Here is a 24,911-nt window from a genome sequence, read left to right on the forward strand (position 1 = left end):
AAATAAAGTATGCATGCGTTAATTTCATCATTTCATATTTCAATTTTTTGAGTTAACCCGTTCAAAAAATGAAAGGGAGGATACATTGAAGAAATGCATTCTATATTTATCAATTTCTACAGTGCCCCTTCAAAGTAGTCTCCCTCAGTCTCCTTTGAAGCAGTTTTGCTATGCACTTTTTTATCTCCTCAATCGTCGCAATAAGCCGTCCTTTCATGGGTCTCTTCAATCTTGGGAACAGGAAAAAGCCGCAGGGGGCCAAATCTAGTAAATACAGTGGCTGAGGCATCATTACGAACAACCATTGACATTTGATCGAGCTTTTTTTTTGTCTTGGCTCTCCTGTGCTCTTCTATTAGATGATTGGACTTTGATCTCGATGTCATAACGATATACCCATGATGCGTCACCAGTTATAACTCTTCTAAGAAAATCTGGATCGCCGTTAACGTCATTTAACAATTTCTGAGCGATACTTATGCGACGGTTATTTGGTCAAACTTCAGCAAGTTCGAAACGAACTTCGCTGCCACTCGCTTCATGCCCAAAATTTACGAAAAAATTACATGGCATGAGCCAACCTATATGCCGACATCCTCAGCAACTTCTCTAATAGTGATTCAAAGATTCTCCATAACAATTTTTTTCACTTTCTCAACATTTTCATCGGTTATTGGCATCCAGGGCGAGTGTCGTTATTCACATCTTCTCGATCTTCTGCGGAAAGCTTGTACCACTTGTGAACATTTTTCTGACTCAGGGTACAATCACCGTATGCCACTGTCAACATTTCAAGTGTTTTTAGCACTTTCACACAAAATTTGATGCAAATTCTTTGGTCCTTTTTTTTCGGTAGTAGAAAATCGCCGAGCACCCAAAACACTTCCAACCTTTATGCCTTTCACCAACAAACTCAACATCTGAAACTGGGAACATTTGTTTGGGACGAGTGTACCAACATGAAAAAATGGCTAATTTAATGTACGTAGCCCGCGAAATTCGAACATTTACCTTATTTTTTGAACAGACCTCGTGAGTACATCCCATCCAGGGATTAATTGATATTTACGTTCGGCACTCTGATTTAATATTTGCACGAATTTTCTGTAGTAATGTTATCTATTCTATAAAAATGCTCTATTGTATCCAAAGCTTCATTATTGAATTGAAATATGATGTTCAAACAAGGGAATGAATAGGTAGTGTTTTGTGGGACATTCTTTGTACCGAACATGGATCACAGTGAGAAAATCGAAAGAAAAATTCATCCCAGAGAGAGAGCTAATCTGTTCTCTCTCTTAACTTTTCTGTGAGTATGATAATTTCGAATATTCATTCATTGGGTTAATACGCATTGTTCATCACGATCGATTATAATAATAATAAATCGACTTTATTCCAAAAGAAAGAGTGGTGGGTCGGCAGAGTGGCTTTTCAACTCAATCATTTCACATTCAATGATTCGAAAATAAATTAAAAATTATTGCTAGAACAAATGATAATTTCACTATAAACAAACACAAAATATTGATCCGCTCATTTCTTTGAGGTCTCAATTTAATAAGCCTTGCACACTGCAAGATAGCATACACTTCCGCCTGAAAGACGGATGTGTATAGTTCTAGCGGATAACTATAGTTTAAATTTCTATCCGCTCGGTATATTCCAGCTCCCGTTCCATGTTTGGTCTTCGATCCATCTGTATACCAGGTGTTTTTTCCAAACATGTTTTCGGGATGACTAATGGTTTTCCACTCTTCACGGCTTATGATTTCGGCCTTGAAGTTTGTGTTAAAGGTGTACTTCGGTGTCATGTGGTCCGTGCACGTATTCAATAGGTGCTCCTCCATATGTTCCAAAATTTCTGTTCGGCCGATCTTTTGTAGTTTGGTGAGTTTTCCAGTCTGAATTGGCCCATCCTGGCCTCCCCCATTATCACAAAGTTAAAGGAGGTAGATTCAGGAGTGTCTCCAATGCAGCTGTTGAGGTAGTTCTCATTGCTCCCGTCATTCCCAAACATGCAAGTTTTTGCACCTTGCCTGGTTTGTTGATATCGGTCGCCTGCTTCATCTTTGGTCACCAGACCATAGATGCGTATGTTATCATGGGTTTAACCACCATCATGTATAGCCAATATATCATGTCTGGTTTTAGCCCCGATGTTTTTTCATAGGTGCGCCTGGCGAGCATCAGTGCTACCTCCGCTTTCCTTTTTATCCTGTTCAAGTGTTGGTTCTAGGTTAGTTTGGAATCTAGAATTACTCCCAGAGATTTAACCTCCCACGACCTTGTATTTCTTCACCTCGAAGTTTCAGAGGTCCGAGACCCTCCGTTTTAGTCCTCTTGGTCGATTTGGATGGGCTTATGTTAAGCCCTTCTTCTTCGGTCCATCTTGTTATAATATTCAGGGCCTGCTGCATGCATCCCTTCACTACATTATTGTATTTACCCTGGACTGAGATGACTAAGTCGTCTGCATAGCCCAGTGCTTTCCACATAGTATGAGGCATAACTCCAATATAATAACTCTGGTTTGACCCGTTTGCAGAAGGTTATAGTGAATTACACCAGCCGCTGACCATCATATAGTAACCATGGGCTTTTTTGGTGGGTTTTCGCCATTAGAAAGTGCCTAAGTGGCTCCTTGGTTTCCAATCACTAGTCTTAACGTCTAATTATGTTGTAGAGGATTCACTTTTCATCACACGTAACGATCTGATCCAAAAAAAGATCGTTTTGGTTGCGCAAAAAGTAAAAAAGAGCAGACTTCGAAACGTGACAATTTCTGCCGACCTTTCAAATCGTAGGGTACCCATTTTTCGAATTTTTCAACCTCCTCAATACGATTCAAACCATCAAAAACCGAGTGGGAGCTGACGCCCAGTTCTTCCGCCATCCCACGCACCGTTTTTGATGGGTCAGTCTTCACCAGGGTCCTCAAAGCTAGCCATAAAAAAGCCTCAATTGTTTAGAAATAACGGATCGTTTCCAGCCAACATGGGTTGTCTTCGTCCCGACGTTTCGGTTCACTCTTCCATCATATACTCCGGTACATGCTACATGCTACCGTATCGTTGAAGGGGTGTAAAAAACTTCTAGTGTCGTGCATGTTGGTGGTGACAGGCATTTGATTAGTTTTCATCTGTTAAATTTCACCTTGTTTCTATCCTTGAAGTACCGGATCACGACGAATATTGACAGGTACAACAAAGACACGAAACTAGTTCATGACATAACAACGAAGAAGAAACGTCGTCGCTCAAAGGGACCTATGTGATCAGAATTCCAGGAACTTGTGAATTAAAAGTAGACACCACTATTCTACAGACAAAAAAACCCATAATTTCGTCGGTATTAATTTGTGGTCAATATTCCTGTACATCGTTATGACCTGTCTAGCAACATACCTGATCTCAGTTCAACTAATAAAGAAACTTGGACCGCCCAGAAGAATCAGATAGGACCCCGATACAGAAAATCAGTGTATACCTTTGAAAGTATTAAGATTAGAAATCAGGTTTGATTAATCAACCCTAATTTTTAAGGGGAGGGAAGGTGTTATGTACAGAATACTGATGATATAGTCAAGGTTATTTCCCGGAGCCCATTTATATCAAGTATTTCACGCTGGATACCAATAATTCAATAGACTTTGTAATTCTATCCAAGTTTGCCCGATATTGTAAATATAATAATAATAATCGTCTTTATTGTTTCTCAACTGTAGTTACATACAAATATTTAGATATATCACAGAGCTAGTTGCTGATATAACAAAAGGCGAAGTTCAACTTAGTTAGCACAAGTGCTACTGAGTTTGTTCTTCCACTCAACCTCGAAAAGAGTCTACCTAAGCTAAGACAAAAAGTAAGTACCTAATACATGAAAAAAAATGGGATTGTTCAAATATCTATTATGATGCTGGAGAAGACATCCATTACTGAGACTTATTCTGCTCTCAAAATGATGAAAAATGTATAGGGTTGGGAAGTTGGCTTTCGAACAGAAGGAGTTTGAATATTTTCCGTAAAACAGAAAGTTCTGAATTTCTTATTTCTTTTGGTAACAGGTTAATTACTATAGCTAAAAGATCGCTTGAAAAATTCAATTTAAAAATTAGGTGGGGTGAAAGTACCCTTAAATCTGATGTTCAGATTCGATCAGAGTCGATTATAACTTTTGCATTCATTTGTGGGTTGTTTTCCGACGATTCTTTTTTGATCCGAAAAGGATGATTTTCGATTTAGCGGTATTTAGTAGCAGACAGTGGACTCTTGCCAACTCAACAAATGACTCGAGATCATTGTTAATAAGTGTACATGCGTTTTCTACACCTTGAGGAAAAAAACTGTGATATAGTGGAGTGTCATCAACATAAAGGTGAAATTTACAGTGTTCTTGACTACGCAACATGTTTGATGAATAAATTGTAAACAATAGTGGACCCAATATTGAACCTTGTGGCACACCTGACTTAAGTTTTAGATAGTTTGAATAGATTCCACCCTGGCATACTTTTTGTTCACTGTTTTTGATGTAACATTCAACATTCAATCGAATCTTTGGCTTTGACATTACTGGTAAAATATAATTGTAACTCAACTTTGACTTTTTCGGAAAAAGTTTCATTTTTTAAAAATCGATTTCGAAAGCTCCCAAACTTAGTTCGCGCTCACGAAGAAAGACAAAGAGTATGCAACAAAACAAATAATTATGAATATATGTATCCGGTTTTAGACCTTGACTAAGTTCTATTACACAGCCATTTTTGTCATGTTTTAGAAATATAAATGTAATAATAGAAATTAATATGGCATTACTCCAAAATTGAGTGTTTATTTGTCATTAAAAATCAATGGCATTATTAAAAATGTTTGTTTACTGTGAGTAAATGGGATATTCTTTCCTAACTTGAACGTGTTTGGTAGCTACAAACCTGTGTCAAAAAACTCGTTTCATGTGCAGTGAATAAACTGTTTATCGGTGGAAACGAACATAATTTATTCCAAGATAATCCCTTGACAATCTTTATTTTTGTTTAGGTACACCAGAAAAATATTTTCTTCTGGATTTAAGAAAGATCTGGAAGATGACGACCTGTACAATGTCACTAGGGACTGTAAATCGAGGAAGTGCGCCGATAAACTGGAACATTCATTGAAAAATGAGCAAAGGAGATCGAAACCATCTACTTACAGGGCCATGTGGCATACCTATGGCATCAAGTATATCAGCTTAGGGATAATTAATTTGATTATGCATTTAGTAAGAGAGTAAGTATATTTTTACTGCTAAAGTTCATTGATGTGGTTGTTCTGTGGCTGTAACAGACCTCGTATGTGATGAATGACAACATACTCTCTCTAGTAGCTACCAGGGTCGTAATAAAGGGTGACTTACTTTATAGAAGCAACATATAAACATTTTTCAGTTATTTGGAACCAGAAGCCATATCAAAACTGGTTGCTTATTTTAAACCAGGCCAAACCAAAATGACTTTTAATGATGCTTTATTCTACGCTGGAATAATGTTGGGTCTGAAGCTCTTGCATACTTTCTACAAAAACAACTACGTAATATTCTTGTCTCAAATGGCGTTGCAGATGAGAACGGCGTTCAGTTCTGTCATTTATAGAAAAGTGTTGAGGCTGAGTCCAAAAGCATTAGAAAATACGGGTTTGGGTAAGTAATTATTACATTAAACAACCAGAATAGCTTTTCTATCAGTGTTGTTAATACTAATTTACACTGGTATTTGATGGATAAACTCAAGAACTACTTAAATTATTTTAAACATTTGTTCACCTATAGAAAGCTTATCTCAGAAAGATGTGTAGATCATGCACATGAGTTTCTTTCAGATATAAATTGAAAAACACTTTCAAAACAATTGCTTTCAAACATACGAACATTGAAATATACGAAAATCACATTTTCCATTTCTGTTTGTACTCCAAACATTGTTATGGAATTGAAACAGTTCTCTTCCATATATTAACGTAACGTAACGTAACGTAATATATGAAAGGGCACTAAGATACATTTTCACTTACATTTCAATTCTCGTTTTGTTATGTGTGTAATATTCCTGTTGATTATATATGCAAATTCCATAGCTATTGTTTGGAGTACAAAATGAATGAAAAAAAAAAATTTGTTCAACTCATTATTCATATGTTTGAATGTAATTGTTTCGAATGGACTTTTTCAGTTTGTTGAGAGTTTCCCAAATTTTCACAAAAAGATGGAGGATTAGAAAGCCAAAAAGCTGTTCATCACCAAAAACTGATCTTGCCTGATTTGATGAAACTGATTACTCCTAGATAAAAACTTTCCATATCCAAAATGAATTACATCATTTTCCTATTCAACATCAATCCTGCTTTTACCGAATAGAAATGGAACCAGAGTTCATCCAAAAACGGGCATTTCGAGTACCTTAGAATAACCTTTGGCCTAAAAAACACCCCCTCAATATTTCAACTGGTAACTGGTAATGTTCTGTTACTTCCAAAACAGTTCTACTATATAAATTATAGTATAAGCTCCAAAAACGTTTTCAAGTTGAGACCCTCTCCTCACAATAACGCATCTATGAGATTGACAGACAATGGAGGGACGGTAGTGAATTGGTTTGCGTTAACTTGCGTTCTACTCATTTGATCGATTTCTGTTTGGAATTGTGGTTCGAGTCCGAAGGCTGGAGGATCGATTCCAACTTAGTGTCGTCTAACCCTTGCTAGAGATCACACGTTGAAAAATAAAACCACAGTAATCTTCAGCTCGCTCAAGTTTCAACTCCTGAGGGTTGTCATTTGTGGTAGGGCGATAGATTACCTCAGAAACAGATTTGAATAGAATGAAAACTCAAAACACGAATGTCAATAATAAATGAAGTGGCCCATTGCAAAGCTAAGCTTGGACATCGACTGTCGAATGCGACTCATCTCGTGTCTTTCTCTGCCGTTTTCACTGTAGGCTCAACTATTTGGCGTCGAAGCTTGACTTTGCAACAAACCTCTTTGGGAAGCCTCGTTTATCATTGGCGTTCGTCGATCCCATAAACTGCGTCGTGGTATGGGAAGATGCCCTCAGCTTTCCTCACATAGGCCTGTCTTTTAAGGATAATTCAGACCAGCAATGCATTCATAGTTCAGGCTAGCGTCAATGATGAAATTTAGGGAGGGTCGAAACCTCGCTGTCTGGTATTGGTTTACGAATGTTTTTTCTGGGCTCTATTATGGTAATACTCTAGCTAGTGACGAAATATAACCCAATTTTCGAAAATTTGAGACAGTTCATAGGATAGAAGGTTTATAAGAATTGAAAAACTCAACAAAATATCTCAATAAATTTAGCATTCAGCAATTTCTCTTCCATGCATGCATGGAAACATTACCCTCATACGTTCATTTGCAGTTAACTATATTTCTAATTGACTTGTACTGTGTCAAATACATCAGAGGAAAGATTTCCTGCCATTTTTGGTTCTTGTCGGAAGGTTTGATGTTGAGAATTTGTTGTCAATACTTAATGTCTTTCCAATACCTTTCAGGAAATGTTGTGAATGTGATTACCAAGGATGTCTCACAATTTGGAGGCGCCGTTTGGTTATTCAATGATCTTTGGACGGCAGTTATTCAGATGAATTTTGTCTCCTACCTCATATACAAGAAAATTGGTATCTCCTCTTTTGTAGGAATATCAATATTGTTATCGCTAATACCTCTACAAAGTGAGTATTTATGATCAGTGAATATTGAGGTTCAAATCAGATACGTTATTCTCAATTTGATTTCATTTTGAAATCAATTGAAAGGTTTTCTGTGTGATATAAACATCCCCTAATTGATTTCTTCAATTTTTTAGTTTACATTGCGTCAATCTTGAAGAAAATCAGACTAAAAATAAACAAGAAAACGGATGAGAGATTACAGAAAACTCAAGAGGCTTTGTCTACGATCAGAACTATCAAAATGTACACATGGGAGAAAATCTTCGGGCGTAATATTGAAGAATCTAGAAAGTAAGTGATAGAGGGTTTTACTGTTGATTTTCGATAACCAAATCCTGCACTGAAGATCTCATTTTCTGTTCTCGAGTCCAACCGTATAGGTGGCGCATGCCAAGATAGCTCTCGGGGAGCAAGAATTTTTCCGATTTGCTTTATACTTATCGCTATATTCTGACCAAAATTACACAAAGCTTTCGTTAATTGAACCCTATATATTATTCTTATGTACAAGCTGTGAAAGATCCACAAACATACATACATCCATCCTCACAAACTTTAACATTTATATTAGTATCGATATCCAGAAATCTCAAGATCATAATCTCAACTTATTCGTATAATGAGACATTTATAATTCGAATGTTACCGTTATTCTGAATTTTGATTAAATCGAAAAGAATACGGGATGTATTCGTGATGCATCTAGCGGTCAAGTAGGTAGGCTTTTGTTGATAAATACGACCTTAGTCATCCAAACATTGTATTTTCAACAGATGTTTATGCTGAAATTTCTCGTTATTTCTCGTTCAGAATTGATATTTCTTTCTAATGTCGATGTATTCAACTGAGAATATTTCAGAAAATGATTTTTAGGAATACCACCCGACCTAAAAACTCTCTCAGATGAATGTTAATTTTTTAAACCCAAACTTTGTTATTTTTGAGCACCATCAATCGAGCAACCAGCAAACCTCTTGGTTCTATCAAGCTATTGATTCTCAGATATTGCTAAATAACGAAACTTTCGTTAGAAAATGGAAATTCATCGATAAAATTTTGAGGTCTTCAGGTATTGAGGTGATGAGTGCGAAGTTATATGTTGAGGCACATAAACTTTTGCTTGGAGAAGAAAGTTTTCCCAAATATATGGAAGCAGTCTATCGTGGTACCAATACCCATAATTAAAGAACCTAAGGAATTCAAAGACTTGCGTCCTATAAGTCTTCTTCCACTTCTTCCTACAATTTTGGAAAAGGCTATTGCTCAACAGTTGAGAAACCACCTTCACAACAACAATGTACTTTCAATTATGCAATCTGGTTTCAGACCAAACTATAGCTGTGCTACAGCTTTATTGAACATATTAGATAATATCGTCGCAGCATCGGATGAAGACGAAATCACTGTCCTACTATTGATCGACTTCAGCAAAGCTTTTGATACATTGAATCATCAACTACTTCGATCTATATTACATTATAATGGACTTTCTCGAAGCACTTTGAAATTTTTTTATTCATATCTTTCACATAGACAACAAATTGTTATAGTGGAGAACCACATGTCAGATTTCGAAAATACTTCTTCAGGTGTCCCACAGGGTTCAATCCTTGGACCTATCCTCTACATAATTTACACCTCCCATTTGACAACCTGTTTGAAAAAACTTAAATATCATATGTATGCCGATGATACACAGTTGTATTATTCTTTTACTCCTGACAGCAAAGCGAAAATATCATTACTGAGGATTTCAATCAATTCGTGAATGTATCGAAGAAGTTATTGATTCCAAATGCTCTGTGGTTGTATTTGGAAGGGAAGTCACAAGGTCGAAACTTAGCGATCTGATCGTAAACATTGATGACACTGTTTTACCGGTTGTAAATCAGTTTAATAATCTAGGAGTTTTTATCGATGATGAACTCGAATTCAAAAAACATACTTCAACATTGATCCTAAGAGCATTTGGGAAAATGAAAGTATTATACCCTCATAGGCATGTCTTGAGCCTAAAAACTAAATTACTCATTTGTGATTCGTTGATACTATCCATTTTCTGAATGAAAATGAGCAACAACGAATTTAAAGAGTTCAAAACTCTTGTTTGAGATTTTCGTCCGGTATCAAGGAAAGAGAACCGATTTCCCATACACTCAAAACAGCCAGGTGGCTGAAAATGTACGATAGGCGGACTCTTCATTCTTCGACATTATTTCATAAAGTTATTGTCAATAGAACACCGCCCTACCTCTATAACAAAATAACTTATCGAACTGATGTTCATAATGTGAACATCAGGCGCAAAATGATCCATGTTGTTAGACACTCCATTGAACTATTCAAAAGGTCACTTACATATACAATAGCTGAATTCTATAACAAACTGCCACCTTCGATTCGGTCGAAACCTGTTTCCAGTTTCAGGTACTGCCTGAAAGAACACCTTCTGAAATAACAATAATACCCAAATATCTTCTACGACACATTGGCTCTTGTAAGCCATAGCTAACATATTTGTAGTATTCTTATGTTTGTATCGATATCTGCTTCATCTCCCCTCTTAATTTGAATTAAATGTTGTACCCGCTATCACAATTACAATTCAAATTTTAGGTCCTTTGTTATTTTTTTGTTTTTCATCTTTTTCATCTTTTTTTCCATATTGTATCATGTTATTTCTGCTGTCAGATACATTCGGGAGGGCGCGCCAGCATTATCAATCAATGACCACTCCCCACACCGTGGGGTAAGTGATCATTGGGTCCGAGAATCATGTGCCCTGAGCAAGCGCAGTGAGCCAAGAATGACAGCATTCTGCATCTGTGCGGCTAAGAGTTCTGCCTTAGTGCGGCAAGCCGGTATGATTTTAAGATTCGAGAGTAGAGAGGACATCATTCCACGAAGGGATATTTTATCCGTTTTTCCTCCTCTTTTTTGACGATATTCGTCTCGCCAGGAGCTGAAAACTCCACTACAAATATCGTTTTGGTCTGGTGGTCGAGAAGGACTACATCAGGCTTAATAGCTTGTATGAGCCTGAGGGTGGGGAACGAATAGTTTCAATTATTATTATTATTATTATTATTATTACATTATAAGAGTAGTCGGAAAACATTTTTTTTTATTTTATGGTTTTCTTCGACCTCAAGTCTTTAAAGATAATTGAAACTTACTTTTCTCCAATCAATTATTCAATGAATATGTTTCAACCTGTTGATTTACTGTTGATTATTTCTCATAAAATTGCTCACATAATTGTTTTTTGCAGAAAAGAAACAAAGACTCTTTTAAAAAGCTCTGTTATTTGGACGCTGATGATTACTGCGAGTAGTTTGGTGGGAAAATTCGCATTCTATGCCTTGATTATGATATATGCTTACGTCAACGAAGATATAAGCGCCGAAACTGTATTTTACCTAATGAGAAATTTCGACACTCTGGTTCATACCATCTCACAGTCATTTTCAATAGGTTTTGCAGTATGTGCATCAGTGATGGCTTCCGTGAACAGAATAGACAGAGTGTTGCAGTTGGAAGAACTTGAAGACGACCAGGTGGATAAGCCTGATGACGATCCGTTGATCGATATACGGAACGTCAGTTTAACCTTGAAAGATACAAACATTCTAAAGAATATCACTGCGAAGATGGAAGTTGGAGTGAACGTTCTAACAGGCCAGTTGGGATGTGGAAAGAGCTCGTTGATAAAAGTGATTCTGAAAGATTATCCAATAGATGAGGGGGAGCTGCGAACGAGAGGAAGAAAGAGCTATGCCTCTCAAGACCCTTGGCTATTTCCTTCTACCATAAAACAGAATATTTTGTTCGGGGAGAAATATGACTACAGAAGATATAAAAAGGTCAGTTGATGTCTTGATGCATTGTTGAAGAATTTTTGGTTATTGGACTAGAGTACTTGATTTCATTTATACTTTAAGATTTTTTCCAAAGTTCAACACCGTTGATACTACTGTTCATTCATACAGTGTTGCGGATTCTATGACATGATGATGTTATATGGTGATGTAAATATAAGGAAGATCGTTGATGTGAATTGTGATGACACTTACAATAGTAATTAACGCAACGAGTCCGGAAAATACTGTTTTTATGGACGAGTGGACAAATGTTTAGGACGAGCCGTAGCATATGCGAGTCTTGGAAGTTTGTGAGCCCATAAAACTGTTTTCGAACTTGTTGCGTACACTATTTTTTCGGCAACCGTGTAGAATGAAAAAATGAGAAATATTTCTTCATTATATTTCTTTGTAGAACAAAATTTTGAACGATTCAATTTTTATTTGTAATAAATATTGAAATTCAAACAGAATATAGGTACTCATAGAAACTCTGAAACTCTTATTTATATTAATATTTATATGAACATTCGAGCAATTACTAATATTGGACGGATTCAATTTGTTTGGAAATATTGTTATATTTAAATGTCTTTTGTTGAAGTCAGAACAAAAAGGTGAAGTTCTTGTGTTTCAGATTGATGATTTTCATATATTTTTTGAAATATGAAATTTTTCACGACTTTGCCTTTCGAAGGACCCTGTGTAGTCAAAAATACTTTTACAATACTTAATTATCAAATTTGCCTCTATACAGGGTGTTTCATTTACCTGACTGACAATATGCCGTTGGGAAAGTTCTGAAATTCCAAGTATATCCGGAGATATCCGGAAAAAAACAGAAATTTCTTTTTTTTCCCTGCTACTTTATGATGTTTTCAGATTTGCTCTCCGACTTTTCGTCTTCCAGCCACCATCATCAACTTTATTTTCTTTTATAATGCGTTTTTGGGCAACACATATTCTATTAAAATCTCTACCACACCCCCATGCCGTTATATTTAAGGAAATATGCGGATATGCCATTGCAAAATATATACTTGAGATTTTTTTATCTACAAGCAATTTCATTTGATTAATCGTGAAGAATGCTGCATTAAGTTTCTTGCAAGCCCCATCAATATGTAATGCTTTTTTGCAGGTATCTTTTTGGCAACACTGAATATTTAAATGAAATACACTCATGGTTTCAAGTTCGTCAAAAGTTTTTGTTGAGTTGTTTGAACCAACTTCACCTCTACTGGAAATATAATTAAGAGCTGCTTCTTTCGTGTTGAGGTTCAGGAACGTCATGTGGTCGGTACCGCAGTCACCTTCCTTTGAAAAAATTTACTTACACATGCTCCGTCAGGCCACACTTTTGGGTCTACGGCTTTTTAAAATTCTCAACAAATATTGACACTTTGAACGATGAAAATATGGAGGGGTATTTTGGTGTCAAAGGTTCGCATTTTGCCTCAGCAAAATTCTTTTACAGTTCAGCCTCAAGCACATCTGGAGTGGTTTCACAATCAATTCTAAATACGTGAAGGGTTAATAGTTTTTTAACTCATTTTATGGAAGTTTATTTGTTATTCCCAATGATTAACCGTTTATGGTTATTTCTTCTGTGGTGAACATTCTTCTATTCTTCATTTTTCGGGTTAACTGATTCAGCTGATAGGGTTTTCTTGTTTATTTGGGGATTCCCGATTTTTTGTTTCGAAAGAGAACAAAGTAATGAAATTCGTCGGTAGTTATTCAGGTCATTTCTATTTCCTTTTTTAAAAAAAATAATACTAAGGCTTTCTTGAACTCAATGTAACACATGTTGAACACAGTTATGATACGATTGCTTTATTTATAGGTTGTTGAGGTATGTGCTTTGGAATATGATTTCAAACTACTTGAGGATGGAGATGAGACAATTATCGCCGACAGAGGACTGAATTTGAGTAAAGGACAGCAGGCCCGTGTAAACTTAGCCAGAGCCATTTACAAAGACAGTGACATCTACCTCATCGACGATGCTTTGACGGCTCTAGACCCCCAGGTTCAAGAACACATCTACAACCAGTGCATCAAAGGTTTTCTGAAAGACAAACTGGTGCTGTTGGTCACGCACAACGCTAAACATATCGCTGGTGCGGATATGCTTCTGATCCTCCAAGATGGGAAGGTTAAGTTCGCAGGAAAACAGATCGACATTTCGCAGGATATTTTGGAAGAATTTGAAAAAGAGGACGATGTTCCTAAAGTGACGAAAGCGAAGAAGGACGCCGCCCTCAAAGATGAAGAAGACGACGAAAGTTCTGAATTGTTAGGCCAGGTCAAGAAGAAAGGAAAAGCAGTTTATCATGAGGTTAAGAAAAAAGGAAAAGTGAACTTATCGGTATATACCAAGTTCATAAACTTTGGTGGAGGATGGCCAATTGTCTTGTTCCTCATACTATTTTACTGTATATCAACTTTCGTCAGCAGCTCGTCCCAGAAGATGCTGAGCAACTGGTAAGCAGTGTAATAAGTGAGTTCATCTTGAATACGGGGCAAGACCGGTGATATAATATTATTTTTATAGAGACTGGGAGTTCTTCTTCAAATGAAATATTTGGGCCGCACTGGTGAGAAATATTTCAATATGGTGTTGTCATTTGCAAGAAAGTAACTCAGAAATAACCAAAAAAATGCAATTTATAATGAAACACCTCTATAATGTATTATAGCGCAAGAGCTTCAGGCTCTCCATTTTTCTTGGTTGAATCATTTCGAAAATGACTGATTGCTAACTTCCCTAGCTATAAAACGTGAAGATTTTTAGTATCCACAATTGTCTTCGGGTGATGACTGGACTATTCCTCCAAGAGATTACTATTTATAGGTCATTCGAGTGCTTTCACCTATCTCCTCTTTCTTTTCTCCGATTCACCGGTTTAGCGGAAGATGACCGTTTGCTGGGAGTTGAACGTTTTCTGCTTGATTACGGGTTTCTATATGTTGCGTATCTCTACGCTAGCTTGGCTGAATGCGTCGTTGGACAACATATAGGGTGGGCCATCGAAAACTTGACATGGAGGTTTTGGGTACTAATCTTGCAAATCCTATGAAACGCTCACACAGGTCTATTTTTATTGGAAAAGAAACAGTTTTTTTCCGATTTACAGCGTTGTCACTTCAACCCCGTAGCAGAGGGGTGAAAAACTCTGAATTACGATTTTTAATGTCACGGAATAAGCTTGATCTGCTTATGTTATCGATGACATCGTAATGGCATTCATTCACCTATTTGATTCAATCTCAGCCAAGAGGAATCTTATTTGAATTGAATGGGTTATATATCGTAATTCATGAATGAAGTGTGTGTATTTTCTATAATGTTGTCCAATTTGGTACTGAAGAGCCTTGGGGCAAGTGTCTTAAGGCGAAACATCGATGTATACCAGTGAGGATGACAGTGTTCCATGTAAGTGCATTTGTTACCTTCCATTTAAAGTAGAACTCATGTGAATGATATCTGATTTTTATTCCACAACGAATGTTTGAAATACAAACTGAGTAGAGAAAAGTATCTTCTGTATAATTCAGTGTTCATATAGAAGTATTTGTTTCGAAAGATTGTTTTTATTTCGTATAATTCAATGTTTATATGAAAGTAGCTGTTTCAGGAGGACTTTCAGTTTGTGTCTGAAAGTTATTTCTTTGCATGATCTACATGATTACTTCCTGCCTTTCTTTGGAAGATTCCTCATCCTTTTTTTGTATCAAAATGGAGTAGTAGAAAGCCAAAAATCTTGAAATACTCTAAACAACGGTGTACTTTTTTCAAATTTGGACGAACCACATTGAATTTAGAGTTGATGTTACTTCCTTTATTCTCATGTTAGCATTTACTCAAAATGGGCACCTCCAGCTTCCATACAATAATAGAGATTCTGCTGGAAACGTTCTCGAACATTGTGGAGCATTTCTGGAGTAATTTGGCGACATTCATTTGTGATTCGTTGCCTTAAATCTTCGAGTGATGCAGGAGGAGTACAGTAAATTCTGTTTTTCAAATGACCCCACAGAAAGAAATCTAACGGCGAAAGGTTTGGTGATCGTGGTGGCCATTCGATAGTGCTCCGCCTCTCAATCCAGTGATTGCCGAACAGGCAGAGCATAGTGCGGAGGAGCCCCATCTTGTTGAAATATTAACAGATCCTCCCGATAGTTGTGGTCATTTTCAATAATATCAGTGAGAAGGGGATTAATAGTATCTTCCAGAAGCTCCAGATACATTTGTCCGGTTAAATTGCCTTCTAAAAACAATGGGCCAACAATACGGTCACCAAAAATTCCAGCCCATACATTTAATTTTTGTGGACGTTGAGTATGAACTTCATAAAAAATGTGAGGATTTGAATCAGCCCAATAGCGACAATTATGGCCATTACCTGTGCCATTTAGAAAAAAAGAACATTCATCACTGAAGCGTCGATCGAAATCATCTTCATTCAGTTCTTGCGTTAATTTATTTTTGTAAGGATGCATTTTGTGGGTTTTTAAAATACGCCGAATGCTAGTTCGTGACACCCCGGAAACATATGCTAACTTTCTTGTGCTCAAATGATGGTCAAGCTTAACATGGCCCAGGATCGCCACTTGTGTTGCCTCATTTGTTACTGTATGTACGATTTGCCGTTTTTTATTTGCTACAGATTCAGTTGCGCGAAATTCTGCAATTAAATCGAAAACATACTGTCGCGACACATTCTTCCCATGTTGTTGATTGAACAGTTCAGCGGCTCTCGCAGCACAACGTCTATTTCCATAGTACAATTCAATCAATTCAACCCTCTCTGCAGTTTTGTAAACCATTGTTTCTTTAGCAACACTTTACGGCACTCACTACGAGTAATAATGTAGATATCACTTTTAACTTGAAAATAAGAAATAGAAACATCATTTTTAACCATTTCACAATTGTAATAGTCCTTATATCAGAGAAGAAGAGAAGAACTGATGAATTAACAAAAAAGTAGCGTAAAAAACAAATACATTCCAAATACATTCCAACTGAGCAGTGGCGTACAACAATTATTCGAAAGAACTCTTTTGAATACGTCCAAATTTGAAAAAATGTACACCATTGTTCAGAAAATTCCAAGATCTTTCAAACGATGTGCGACTCCTATTCCCTATTAAAATTCCAAGGGTTATTCACCCCTCTGCTCAGGGGTTGAAGTGACGACGCTGTAAATGGGGAAAAAACTGTCCCCCTCCCAATAAAAATCGACATGTCTGAGCGTTTTTTAGGATTTGCAAGATCAGTACCCAAAACCTCCATGTCAAGTTTTCGATGGCACACCCTGTATATACAGCTTCTTTGATATATGATGGAATTGGCCGATACTTGATGAAAATCCATAACTAACGAATTTAAAAACACTTCATCTTGAGATTTTCACTAAACAGTTTCACAAACACAGCGACACGTGTTTCGTCCTACAATGGCTCCTTCAGGCGTATCAGAAGTGAGGGCACGCGTTTTTGTGAAACTGTTTAGTGAAAATCTCAATATAAAATATTTTTTGAATTCGTTAACCTCCTTTGAATTTTCTCTTGAACCAGTGTTCCCCCTGTGGAATTTCTCAGCTTGTGATCACTCGATGTGATGTTGATGAGTCCAAACATGCTCTGCTATTCCCGATTTGTTGGTTTCACCTGGCGGTGTATGTTTCTTGGCTCGGCAATGCAGACTTTGAATAGCCTCTTAGTTTCAGCGATATATGCCGCACTCACAGGTAAATTAAATTCTTGGAATTGTAGTCCGCGTTTAGTGGCCTGGTTTTTCTGAGGCTGCTACGGATGGTGTTTCCGGATCTGAAGCAGGTTATGATGTTGTACTTGGAACCAATTCTTCTTATCCTTTCCGATAATCCTCTGATGTAGGGAAGTACAAGTACTGGTTGTGGCGGCTTCTCTTCCTTGCGAGACTCTTGCTGTCTTCTAGCTAAAGTCTGTTCCACCATCACCTTGGAGTAACCATTCCGTTGAAGATCATTTTTGATGATGCCTAGTTCCTTCTCGAGACCTTCCTTTTTATTACAGAGCTCGAAAGCACGGTTTACTAGAGTCTTGATAATTCCTTCTTGATAGTGGTTGGATTTGTGGTTCAGATATTGCCCCGTGTGAGTGGGTTTTTGGTATACAGCTGTTTCCCACTTAGCGTTGGTCCTCTTCACCAAAACGTCTAAGAATAGCAATTTGTTGTGGACTTCCTTTTCCATTGTGGAGATGATGGAGAGTCTCACGCTGTTGAAAGGTATCTAGTTCTGTATTTCCATGGTTCCATATTATGAAGATGTCGTTAACGTATCTCAACTAGACTTGGGGCTTCTTGTAAGTTTCTTCAATGGCCCGAGTTCCAAACCACTCCATATTCTGTATTTTTTTCTGAAAATATAATAGTTATTTTCAGCTATTCATTTCAGTATTTTAGTTATCGTCATATTAGACAATGGAAGTCTGAACTAATGAAATTCATTAATAAAGTCCATTGAAGTTTTTATGGTTTGCTTTATTTTCGTCGTAGTTGAGTTTGGACAAGAAGGGGGGGAGTATTTTAGCCTAAACTTCAAGGAGACGCATAGGGTAGATGAGAGCAGTCCAAATATCTACTGCTTTCATGTATACTTCAGTTTCAAAACTTGCCCCTATATTTTGAGAAACTGTATTGAATTAAAAAAAATGGTTTGGTGGGAAAAGTCATATTAGTTAGCCATTTCTATTTGAACCTTTCTTTCAGGGCCAACGAAAGATCAGCCATTATGGGTGTTAAAGAAACATATTTCGGCAATACAACTATTCCATATGTGAACACGACTGAACTATTCGTAAATAGTTCCGAACTGATGAACTATACGAAGGAACTAGTTTCCTGGAGCGAAAATATAAAACTTTCGGAGATTCTGGAACGAGCGACCGACCTTGGATTGAATAAAACGGTGATGGTGGCTTTACATTTGGAGCGGTTGGAATGGCGTGCTTCGAAAACTTTAAACCTCTATTCCATATTACTAATTGCATCAGTGCTTTTGGAAGTACTCAAAAGTATATTGATAATGCAGTTCACATACAAAGCGTCGATTAATCTACATAAAGCGATGATGAAAAGCATTATCCATGCCGGAATGTCATTTTTCGACAGTTACTTCATTGGTAACATTCTGAATAGATTTTCACAGGATTTGAATATTGTTGACGAAGTGTTGCCTATGTTTTTATCCATATTCATCGCGGTAATGGTCTGATTTGATTTGATGTGTTTGCCACTGAAACATTCTGATTTCAGGTTCTGTTCGCCCTTTTTGGAAATATTGGATTGATAGCATCTATAAGTTTGTCATTTATTCTTCCCGCGGTCATACTCGTCATTTCTTTGGTGCTTTTACGATTCATTTACATGCCTACAGCTAGAAGTTTGAAACGTCTGGAAGCCGCTAGTGAGTATCAGCTGAAATTATTTTTTCCCAAAATTTTTATAGGCTCAACGAAATAATAATAAGATTTTTTTTTATTAGTCAGTGAGCTATGCTTGAAGACAGATAGTAAACAAATCTGAAGAAATTAGCTTCAAATGTTCAAGAAAACAACTACTCCTCCAGCTAATACCACGAACGGCGTTGGATTATATCCGACAGGCGTCAGTACAAGAATCTTCACAGAAAATTTCCAGCATATGCAATTGGCAATCCAGCTGAGAGAGTCGACTTTCAATTTTGGAACGAGCACACTTGCAGATCGGTTTCGGATTCCTTAGCCCTTCGTCAGTGCAACATAGAGTGACATTTTTGTTGTTCGCCCCAACTTAGGATGAGGAATGTGAAGGAATTTTGATTTTCAATTATGGAATATCATTAACTTTAGGGCGATGATGGCCACCATTTTGCACTGACGAGTGGCTAAGGAGCCCGAAACCGGTGTGCAAGTGTGCCCGTTCCAAATTTGAATGTTGACTCTTTCAGTTGTATTGACAATTGCATATGCAGGAAATTTTCTGTGAAGATTTCTGCACTGATGCCTGTCGGATATAATCCAACGCCGTTCGTGGTATTAGTCAGGAGAGTAGTTGCTTTCTGATAGGCGTCAGTGTATTCAACCTGCTGTGTAGATATATCCGAGACTGGCTTGAACATTTAAACTTCGAATTGAAGGGATTATATTTTCAGGAGTGATTATTTTTGGGAAAAAAAGTTTTTGGCTTTCTACTACTCCATCTTGATACAAAAAAAAAGATGTGGGAATCCTCCAAAGAAAAAGAAGGAAGTAATCAATTTGAAAATAAGTAACTCTATACATGGATGTGTAGATCATGTGAAAAATTAACTTTCAGACACAAACTGAAAGAAAGTCCTCCTGAAACAGCTACTTTCATATAAACATTGAATTACATGAAAGAAAAAAAATATTTCGAAACAAATACTTCTATATGAACACTGAATTATACAGAAGATAATTTTCTCTACTCAGTTTGTATTTCAAACATTCGTTGGAAGGTTCCCTCATCTTTTTTTGTATCAAGATGGAGTAGTAGAAATTTAGAGTTCATTTCTCTAGATTTGTTTACTGCCTGTCTTCAAGCATAGCACAGTGACTAATAGGAAAGTTTTTCTTCCTTATTCAGAGGAATCGGGCAAATTTCGGTTATGCAGTTAGTTAATACTTCGTCCACTAGATGAAGTGACATTTTTGTTGTTCGCTGCAACTTAGGACGAGGAATGAAATACTCTGACTGAATTTCGATTTTCAATTATGGAATATCATCGACTTTAGGTCGATGATGGCCACCATCTTGCACTGACGAGTGGCTAAGGAGCCCGAAACCGGTCTGCAAGTGTGCTCGTTCTAAAATTGAAGGTTGACTCCTTCAGTTGTATTATCAATTGCATATGCAGGAACTTTTCTGTGAAGATTCCTGCACTGACGCCTGTTGGATATAATCCAACGCCGTTCGTGGTATTAGCTGGGGGAGTAGTTGTTTTCTGACAGGCGTCAGTCCATTCAACCTACTGTGTAGGTATATCCGAGACTGGCTTGAACATTCAAAGTTCATAAAATATTTGTCTTGAGTAAGATGTTAATAATAATGGTAATAATCGACAGGTCAAAATTCAATATAGAAATGCACAGAAAAATTTCTGAAAAAATAGCGAATGACCTGACGATGAAAGTAAATAAATAAATTGTCTTACATATCCAAAAAAAGTGTGAACAGTTGAAATCTTGAACATTATAAAGACTCTCCTGTGATCCTGTGATCAACTAATGCTGCGCAGAAAGCTGAAGTAGACGCATCAGACAACTATGTAGTCTTCCAATTGGAAGATTCGTCGCAAGTAACTTCCTATATATGAAAAGCTGAAATTAATTTCATTCAGTCGGGGCAACCACTGATAAACCGATTTCGGGGTACTAGCTCCTCGTCAGTACCTGGAGGGTCATTCGAGACAAAGTGAACCTTTTGAATATCCCGAACAAACAATTGCAACTAGTAATTTTATTAATAGGGCGGGGATTTCGGGATTTACTAAAGCGCGGCAGATTAATATACAGGGGGATACCTTGTACCCGGTTAAGTACCTCCACCATATATAAGGGCGCCTATGAGGGATAAAGGATCAGATTAGTAAAAAAAATTGATCATCAGAAATTCTCGAGCGCGTCAGATTAAGGTAGGGTGAGTTAATTACATGCTAAAAAGTGTATATTCCAGTAATCTGACAATTTGAGAGTGACGTAAAGGAAGGGGAGGGCAGCAAAGTTGTAAAAAAATAACGTCATTAATCAAATAATTGATAGATGTAGCCGTTATTATGTGGTAGGAAATCATAATGAAGAAAAGAGAAATCAAACTTTCTATGTTTTTTACCACTTTTATTTGTAACTAACGTTACTGCAGTTTCATCCTATGAGGACATTTTCAAACTTATACAATATATAAGTTTGAAAATGTCCTCATAGGACGAAACTGCAGAAACGCTAGTTAAAAATAAAAGTGGTAAAAAATATAGAAAGTTTAATTTCTCTTTTCTTCATTGATTAATCAATTGATTATGAAAAATTAAATTTTTTTGAGCATTTTTTTTAATTATTCTTGTAGATACAAGTATTCTACTTAAAAACCATACACTTTTTTATTTGCATGCTATTTCCTGAGATTTTTCAATTTAATTGAGTAAAATAAATGAAAAAAAAAATAAAAAAAATATTGTTTTTATCAGATTAAGCGAAAGCCTCTAGATAATCCTCAGATTATGAAACAGCACGTCTAAAACATTAAGATGAACCATATATATCTTAATCTGACGCGCTTGAGTATTTAAAAATGGCGGATTTTTTTTGCACATTATAAGAATGGCCGCGAGTTTGCGTCAGATCGAAATCGTCAGATTATTGAATGGGAGATTTTTTTTGTTGCACTTAACATCCCCTTAGAAAATCTGACGCGCTCGATTAGTTTTTTTTTCTTTTCACTTTCAACCCTTACGTTCAACCACCCACATCATGCAAACGATCAGATTAACATACCAACATTATTAAAAATACGTAGGACATTGATGCTATCAATATCTGACGCGCTCGAGTATGTCCATGCAACAGTATTTTTTTACATATTTGAAAATCTATAGCCGCTTCCCCCACCGATGAAAATAACTTTTTTTCTTCTTATCATCTAAGATTTGTAACCTAATATGTCTCAATGACGCTCGAGTAAATCCCCATTTTGCATCGCAGGCTCCCCTGCTATATCTGCAGTTGATTCAGTACTTTTGCCCAGCAATATGATAATTAAACGCCAAGACCAAGTTCACCGTTACATCCAGATTCTCTGATTTTTTATTTGAAACAAATTCCTTAGTTGAGAATAAGTTGTCAAAAAATGTTGGGACTAAAATTCAGTCTACTACACCGAGTTTTACACTAGATAGAGTATGTGGAGGAAGAGAAACTTTTTATGTAACATCCGTTGTTTTTCCTTTTCCAGTATATCGTATTACTTCATTTTTGGAAGAGTAAGGTCGTTCACGTGAAATAATTCCTCGACCCTACTCCCTCTGTGAAAATGCTATTCATTCCACTAAAATGATATCTCTTTTCAGCAAGAAGTCCTCTTGTTGGCCATCTTAACTCGACGATAGAAGGATTGACCACAATACGAGCTTACAGAGCACAAGAAATACTTCGACATGAATACGACCAACATCAAGATTTATTCTCTAGTGCTTCCTTCACTACGATTTGTGTGAAAGGAGCATTTTCATTCTACATGGAATTTATTGCCCTTGGCTTCGAAATATTCATCCTGACAAAATTTTTATTCTTCAGTGCAGGTAAGAAATATATATATATATATATATATATATATATATATATATATATATATATATAACAATAATAACTAGTCATAACATTGCACGAGAGTGTTCAAATTCTCTGGTGAGGCGTGGTGGAGTTGAATTGCTATTGTGTAGGAAGTGTAACGGGAACGGAAAAAATACTTTTTTCCCGCTGCTGCTTATTCACAAGTCTCCGACAAACGCAACAGCCCCATGAGCTTAATCCAACATTATGTTTCCTGTACTAGATTGTACAGCTCCCATGTTGAATTAAGTATCTTCATGTTATCTAAACGCGACTACATGCTAAGTCGACAATACAAAGCTTGTAAATAAATATTTATTTATTAATCAGGCATTCGTGTTGCCTTGCTTGAACTGTATATGTTGTATTTGTCAAAAATAAAGTCGTTTTAAAAAAGTAATTTCGTATATCGCATACGTAACTTGTAACAGTTCTTTAGTTCTCTTCTTGGACGTCTCTTTGTGGAGGTTTTCCCGTTGAATGTTCCGGAATATATTTTCCTACTACTCTTTGTGCTTCTTATTGGCCCGTTTCCCAACCAAAAATTCTGCTAACCCCACAGTTGGTTCAGACCCTGTATATGGAATTTATGATACGTATATGGCACACTCATCAGCTTTTTCTTTGCATGTGATTCCTGGCACCCTGTCAATCTATTCATGCTCGCCAGTTACCCAATTCTTCATCACGGCAATTCCAGACCAGTCTATATGGGTTCATCGATGCCGCAAGAACAGATTGACTGTCTTAAAAAATATTGATCCACCAACTTATTGAGGACACGTACTGTATATTGCAACACACCTTTCCCATATTCGGTTTCCAACTAGTTTCTATGATGTTTCTCGAGATGATTGCTCCTTCTTCATTCTCTGAGGTTTCGAACATGTATTGTTTTGTCCGATCCTTTGAACTGAAATGAATTTTCCAGCCTGAATTGAAGACGCAAAAGTCAATAGTGTCTCCAATGCTGCTATTGCTTCGATTTTCAATGCATCCGTTATTCTCAAACAAGGAAGACTTTGCACTCTGCTCAGTTCATTCATAGTGGTCGTTTGTTTCATCTTTGGTTAATAACTTATAATGTTTTCATAGGTTCAACCTCCATGGTATAAGACAATGCATCATGTCTGGTTTCATTGCCATGTCTTCAGAACTGACTCCGCCTTTGTTTGTACTCTGTCTAGATGTTAGTTCCATGCCAGCAAGAGGTCTATTATTATCCCCAGATATTTAACATCTCCCAACAGATTCAATAGATTCTCCACTGCTGCTATTGATTCGACTTTCAAGACATCCGTTATTCCCAAACGAAAAAGACTTCGCAATCTGCTAAGTTTATTAATAGTGGTCGTTTGTTCCATCTTTGGTCACCAGTTCATAACTTTCAATGTTTATATGGGTTTAACCTCCATGGTATGAGACAATATGGTTTCTGGCCATGTCTTCAGAACTGAACCCCCATTGTTGAAGCTAGCTGACCAACTGAATATATCTTCGGATACTTTTGAGAGGGAGTGGGTAGAAGTGGAAATGATGTGTCCCAATTGGTATTTTTTCCGCAATGGAAAGAAGGGAGCAAAGTGGATACTGCTCCAATTACGCAGTGCTCCGTGAACTACAAACAAGTCACGTATGCTCCATGCAAAGATGATCTGAGGAAGGGAAATGAATGAGGGTTATATTGCCACGTCGTCAACTTCCTTCTTGATTCGCGTCTGGAGAGCCTTCACACAGTCGCTCATTTCGTCGACATCCACCAATTCTTTGAATTACCCTCAACACGGTACTCCTCTTCGACTCCGACGATGTCCCCTCGATGCTGATTTCCACCCCCGCCAGTTCAGCTAGCAAACGCCGTTTCTGTTCGACGTGCAGCAATCTCCGCCAATCTCTCGTCGCTGCCTCAGCAGCTTTGCCTTTCTCTCCTGGTATAT

At 37.0% G+C, this 24,911-nt stretch overlaps 1 protein-coding gene across 1 annotated transcript in view; it reads left to right on the forward strand.

Moving 5' to 3' along the window:
* Positions 1 to 1,150: 1,150 nt before the first annotated feature.
* LOC111512025 (ATP-binding cassette subfamily C member 4) overlaps positions 1,151 to 24,911 on the forward strand; it is a 29,825-nt gene continuing 6,064 nt past the window's right edge. Inside the window, exons 1-10 of the mRNA XM_074174508.1 lie at positions 1,151 to 1,309; positions 5,043 to 5,273; positions 5,432 to 5,682; positions 7,556 to 7,735; positions 7,870 to 8,026; positions 11,007 to 11,598; positions 13,442 to 14,082; positions 18,359 to 18,851; positions 18,905 to 19,055; positions 22,713 to 22,943. Of these exons, the coding sequence (XP_074030609.1) occupies positions 1,233 to 1,309; positions 5,043 to 5,273; positions 5,432 to 5,682; positions 7,556 to 7,735; positions 7,870 to 8,026; positions 11,007 to 11,598; positions 13,442 to 14,082; positions 18,359 to 18,851; positions 18,905 to 19,055; positions 22,713 to 22,943 (3,004 nt within the window). The 5' untranslated portion in view covers positions 1,151 to 1,232. The remainder of the gene's footprint in view (positions 1,310 to 5,042; positions 5,274 to 5,431; positions 5,683 to 7,555; positions 7,736 to 7,869; positions 8,027 to 11,006; positions 11,599 to 13,441; positions 14,083 to 18,358; positions 18,852 to 18,904; positions 19,056 to 22,712; positions 22,944 to 24,911) is intronic.

The sequence above is a fragment of the Leptinotarsa decemlineata genome, unplaced genomic scaffold, assembly GCF_025532065.1.
Source record: "Leptinotarsa decemlineata unplaced genomic scaffold, Ldec_3_MD MMD2_tig00000591_RagTag_RagTag, whole genome shotgun sequence".
In the NCBI taxonomy this organism is placed as follows: domain Eukaryota; kingdom Metazoa; phylum Arthropoda; class Insecta; order Coleoptera; family Chrysomelidae; genus Leptinotarsa; species Leptinotarsa decemlineata.